This window comes from Corvus brachyrhynchos, unplaced genomic scaffold (genome assembly GCF_000691975.1).
Source record: "Corvus brachyrhynchos isolate BGI_N302 unplaced genomic scaffold, ASM69197v1 scaffold291, whole genome shotgun sequence".
Taxonomy (NCBI): domain Eukaryota; kingdom Metazoa; phylum Chordata; class Aves; order Passeriformes; family Corvidae; genus Corvus; species Corvus brachyrhynchos.
In genome coordinates, this window is record NW_008236187.1 from 49,974 (window position 1) to 55,891 (window position 5,918).

At 41.3% G+C, this 5,918-nt stretch overlaps 1 protein-coding gene across 1 annotated transcript in view; it reads left to right on the forward strand.

Annotated features, from left to right (window-relative positions):
* The window catches only part of LOC103620374 (Golgi phosphoprotein 3), a 55,469-nt gene that overhangs the window by 27,575 nt on the left and 21,976 nt on the right, over nucleotides 1–5,918 (forward strand). Inside the window, exon 2 of the mRNA XM_008638983.2 lies at nucleotides 1,138–1,252. Within this exon, the coding sequence (XP_008637205.1) occupies nucleotides 1,138–1,252 (115 nt within the window). The remainder of the gene's footprint in view (nucleotides 1–1,137; nucleotides 1,253–5,918) is intronic.

Here is a 5,918-nt window from a genome sequence, read left to right on the forward strand (position 1 = left end):
CGAAAAAGCAGAAGTCGTCAGTGCTGACGAATTCCTTCCAGCCTCCCTCTCCGTCCAAACGCAGGGAACTAACAGCCCACAAGCCCAGGTGAAAAAGAGTAGCCAGATGGACCCCTCCTTCTGTGGCCAGGTCTTTTGTTTTTCTCAAGCACCCAGAAATTTGTCGCCCCAGCAACATATATGGGAAAAATTCCTCAAGGGAAAAAAAGAGAACAGAAGGGGAACTCCCAAACCCCAACAGCTGCTAGTTAAATCTGTATGCTTTAGTTTGGTGTTCTTGTTTTGCTAACCAGAAAAAAAAATGGTATTTGTACATGGTTTATACAACTACTTATACTGGTAAATGAGAAGTTACTCACATTCTTAAATTTTATTATGCTACTGTAAATGATCTTTTCTCTCTCTCTCCTGTGCTCTCTTGGGGGAAAAACTCAAATAATTTTAGAAGCTATTTAATAACAAACTTAAATGATGTTTCGTTTATGACTGCATATTAAGGGATTTATTGGTATATATATATTTTGCCTAATGTGTGTATTTTAACTGCTAGTGAATAGAACTTAGTGTTGCTGGTTAAAATGTTCTTCAGAGCTGTAAAACTGATAGATGTTGTCTTGAAACTATTTTATCCATCAACATATGGAAGAAGGAAAGCATTTTTCCTGCCTTTTCACTTTCTAATTGATTTCTCAATTTCACTCGGCTTAATTGTCTATCTGCACTATTCTGAATATATTGACTTGAAGCAGTAAAATGGACTGCTATCAGAGAGCAATTTAGTATGGTAGTATACTCTCTTTTGAGGAGAAAGTGAAGGACCTGGCCAGGTTAGTTGATTATCTTCCTTTAAAAATTAGGTATTAAACATGTTATTAATACTATAGTTCTGGTCAATTAAGGTTAATAGAGGTTATAGATAACTTAAGACATAACAGAGCTTTGTAATTAAAATCCTAAATAGTTTTTTTAACAACTAGGTATTTTTTAAACTTGCATATTCTTAGAGAACATGCCTCACTCCTTAAAATTTTCCTTGGTTCTGATAACAGGTAGATTTTTCAAGTTTTTATTGTTGGATATTTATGGTATGGTATATGAATTAAGTAAAAATACTGACTGCATTTTATTCTACCCTAGGTAATTTGCAAGTCAGATGCTCCTACAGGGGATGTTCTGCTTGATGAAGCTCTGAAACACATAAAAGAGACCCAACCTCCTGAAACAGTACAAAATTGGATTGAACTGCTTAGTGGTAAGTCTTGAACATAATGTATTTGCTTTTTCCCTCCCCAATAAAGCTAATTATCTGGCATCACTAGAGATAATACTGTAAGATTTTCATGGAGATAGCATGCAAAAAAGTTAAATCACTGTCCTGTAGAGTAGTCTCTTGTTAATTTTAGCCTTTAATCAAATATAAGTTACTTGCTTTTGACTTGGTACAGAAAGGATCCAGATGGAAGTGTCAGAGGACATCTCTACTCTGTGGAAGAGGTGTCTTCTGCTGACTCTGAAGTAAATCAGCACTGCACCCTGGAGATATAATGGCCTTTCTCTGTAATTGGAAATGAGGGATAGTGGAAGTTTGGAGTATCATAGAATATCCTGAGTTGGAAGTGATCTACAAGGATCATTGAGTCCAACTCCTAACCATGCACAGGACAGCCCCAAGAGTCACACCACGTGCCTGAAAATATTGTGCAAGCACTTCTTGAACTCTGTCAGGTTTGTGGCCATGACCACTCCCCTGGGAAGCCTGTTCCAGTGCCCAACTACCCTCTGGGTAAAGAACCTTTTCCTAATATCCAATCTAAACCTCCCCTGACACTGCTCCAGCTGTTTCCTCAGGGCCTATCACTAGTCCTTCTTATATTGTGGTGCTCGTGCTCAAAATTGCACACAGAACTCAAGGTGAGGCTGCACCAGTGCAGAGTAGAGCAGGAAAATCACCTCCCTCAAGCAGTTGGCAATGCTTTGCCCGATGCACCCCAGGATATGACTGACCCTTTTGGCTCCAGGGCACACTGCTCTCATATTCAACTTGCCATCAACCAGGACCCCCAGGTCCCTTTCCTCAGAGCTGCTCTCCAGCCTCTTGTTCCCCAGTCTGTCTGTATATCCAGGGTTGCCCCATTCCAGGTGCAGAATCTGATACTTGCACTTGTTAAACCTCATACAGTTGGTGATTGCCCAGCCCTCTAATTTGTCAAGGTCTCTCTGCAGGGCCTCTGCTTTTGAAGGAGTCAACAGCTACTGCTAATTTAGTGTCATCAGCAAACTTACTTAATATAGCTTCAAGTCCTACATTTAAGTAATTTATGAAGATGTCGAAGACAACTGGGCCTAAAATGGTGCCTTGCAGTGTTGCCTGGAAATAGAACAAAACCCTCCCAAGCAACATTAAAATTATAATATAAAAGCAAACCTTTACTTGAAAGCCTTCAGGTACACAATATGGCAAAAAACCGTACCTGGAATTAGATTAGTACAATTTTATAAGATCAGGCAATTAGTATGTCTAGCAAATATTGTCTAATTAGAAGAGCAGTTGGTTAGGTAATCTCTGCCCCAGGTTCTGCCCCATTGGATCCCTCCCTCCTGATCCTCTAGCTCTACCTTTATTATGTCTGCGATACATGGTGCAAAACGTCCTTGCTAAACTAACAAATAGGACTAAACAGAATTTCAAGAATGTATCAGTAAGGGTTTGTTTGCTGTGGGAAAGAGAGCTGGAAAAGTGCTAGAAGTTACAACCATGCATTAACAGTCTACAAAGCTACAAATACATGAAGAATACATAAAAGCTAAGAATCTTTAGGCATCATTCCCCCCTTTAGATACTTGACAAAAATTTCACATTGTTTAGTCTCTACCTCTTGCATTTGATGTTAGACCATAAAGATGACCAGAAATCACAGCACTGAATCATAGTCAGCTATTATGCAGACACCAACTACAAATATAGCCATTATGAATAGATGTTTTATCCAAGCTCAATTTGGTGATCATGAGGTAAGTGTATGAAAGATCTGTGAGAGTTACCTGATGTAGAATTTGAGTTTGTCTCCAGATTTTAGCCAAATCTTTATTAATCCTTCCTCTCTGATCTACATAAGAACAACACTAGTGTTAATGACTGTACACATGCCCCTTTGTGAGGCTAGTAGGAAATCGAGAGCCATTCTGCTTTGTAAATTTTGGGTCTACACCTGAGTCATGGTTACCAACTGTGTGGATAACAGACACAAAAGAACAGTTTAAACCATATAATCATTTGTATCTGCCTCTGTTTTTCCAGTTATTTCAGGAGCAGAAGCCTTTTTAACTCTGCAGTAGTGAATCCAGGGTCCTTTTCCAGCAACTTTGACTACGGTGAGGGTAGTCAGCAGGACTTGGAATGGTCCTCTCCACTTAGCTTGCAGGGGGCCACTGTCCCACCATTTGACATAGACCCAGTCTCCAGGCTGGAACAGATGAGCAGGTGTGTCCAGTCCTATGGGTCTGGATAACACGGAGAATCTCTGAAGCTTCTGCAAAGTGGAGCTTAAAGCCATTAAATATTTTTGTAAGTCAGTTTTCCCCCTCATATGGATTTCTCCGGGGATATGTGGAATTTGATATGGCCTGCCATACAATATCTCATAGGGACTTATGTTGCCCCTCCACCTTGGTTGTATGTGGATTCTCAGTAAGGCTATAGGCAAGGCCTGAACCCATGTCTTATATGTCTCTTGACAAATTTGGCTAATCTGTGTTTTGAGGGTTCCATTCATATGTTCAACTTTACCACTCGCCTGGGGTCTGTAGGGTGTATGCAGATCCCAAGCAATTCCCAGAATTCGACTAACCTCTCCCACTACTGTTGCAACAAAATGTAGTCCCCTGTCTGAGGACATCCCCAAAGGAACCCCAAGCCTTGGAATTATATGATTGAGCAAGACTTTTACCACTTCTTTTGCTGTGTTAGTACAACAGGGGTAAGCTTCAGGCCATCCACTGAAGGTGTCAACCAACACCAGTACTTACCTATATCCTTCATTACATGGTAACTCAGCAAAATCTACCTGCCAATAGTCTCCAAGAAGGTCTCCGGCCTTTGTCACCCCTAGCACTACTCTTTTGCTCATATCAGGATTATTTTGACAGCAGATTTCCTATTTGCTCACTATAGACTGCACAATTTTGGTCATTCCCCTTCCTATTACTACCCTTTTCAGATGTTTCAAAAGATTTTCTGTTCCCCAATGGGTACCTTCATGTTCCTGCCAAGCTATCTCCCGAAGGAGCAGGGATGGGACTACAACCTGTCCTGCTGGTGTAACAGCCCACCCACTCTCTTTGATTTCAGCCGTAAGGGACCCAATTAACTGGTGGTCTTTCTGATCATTCTTTGGGGTAAACCTTGACAGACTGATTTCTTTTTGTGGTACTATTGCTAGAATGCCTTTTTCTGCAGCCCCTTTTGTTGTTCCATCGGCAAAATGATTCCCTAATTCAGGAATTGTTTTCCTTTTTGATGAGCTTTGCAATGCATAATAGCCACCTCCGTAGGCTTCCAAATACTCTGCAGGAGTGCAAGGATCTGTTCAGCAATTTTGATTCCATTACCTTGAGCAGTCAGCAGCCTCTTTCCTTCCAGAGGGCTTCATGGGCGTGCACAACACTAAATGCATATTTAGAATCAGTCCATACATTTACCTTCTTTCCTTCACTCAGTAACTGTCTAGAGCTCGTCAGTGCAATCAGTTCAGCTTTCTGTGATGATACATCTAGTGGCAAGCCCTTTGCCCAATTACCTTATCCGTAGTTGTCACTGCATAACCTGTCATTCATTTACCATCTCTCATGAAGCTGCTTGCATCTGTATACAGTTCCCAATCTGGATTTTCTAGAGGCACATCCTTCAGGTCTGGTCTGCTAGAATAGGCCTCTTCTATGGTCTGTAAAGAGTCATGCTCAGGCACACTGCCAATCAACTTGGAGGACAGAAACATAGCCGGGGACAACCAATGCCCCCTCTTTTATTCAAGTACAGTTAGTATTGCATGGGGTACACACACTACAATATGTTGCCCAAGGATGAATTTCCGAGCTTCTTGGATCAATATAACAGTAGCTGCCACAGCTTTCAAACACCCAGGCCACCCTTGGCTAACATTGTCTAGCTGTTTTGAAAAGTAGGCCACAGCTCTTCGCTGGTTTCCAAGGAACTGTGCTAGTACCCCCAAAGGAACATTCAGTCACTCATAGGTGAATAATTCAAAAGGCATAGTTAAGTCTGGCAGCAGTAATGCTGGAGCTGACATTAAAGAATGTTTCAGCTGTTTAAATGCAGCTCTAGTACTATCTCTCCATATCACAATTCCTTTATTGGCTGCTTTTAGTGCTCCATACAGAGGCTTTACCAGTTATCCATAATTTGGTATCCATAAGCGACACCAACCTACTATTCCCAGGAAGGCCTGCATTTCTCTCATGGTGTGGGGTTCGGGAAGACAACAGATAGCTTCTTTCCAATCTCTGCTGAGTTGTCGATGTCCATGGAAGATCTCAAGCCCTAAATAAATCACTGCTTCCTTGGCAATCTGTGCTTTCTCTTTTAAGACTCTATACCCACTTAGTCCCAAAAAGTTTAACAAACTTACAGTGAGTTGGATGCAGTCATCTCGATCTTTGGCTGTGTACTAGTTTGAAAACAAACCAGTGGGAGGCACTAAGTCAGAATAACAATTTAATGGAAATTAAAGAAAAGGGGAAAAAAAAAAGGTAAAAGAAAACACTGTCAAACTGACAGAGTCAAGGTACAACATGACACCCTGTTAGGCAGGGTGGTGGTAGCAGTCTGGTAGAATGGTGGCTGCAGTCCTCTGAAGCAGTGATCCTGTAGTAAAACAGTCTGCTCTTCCTCAGGAAGTCCA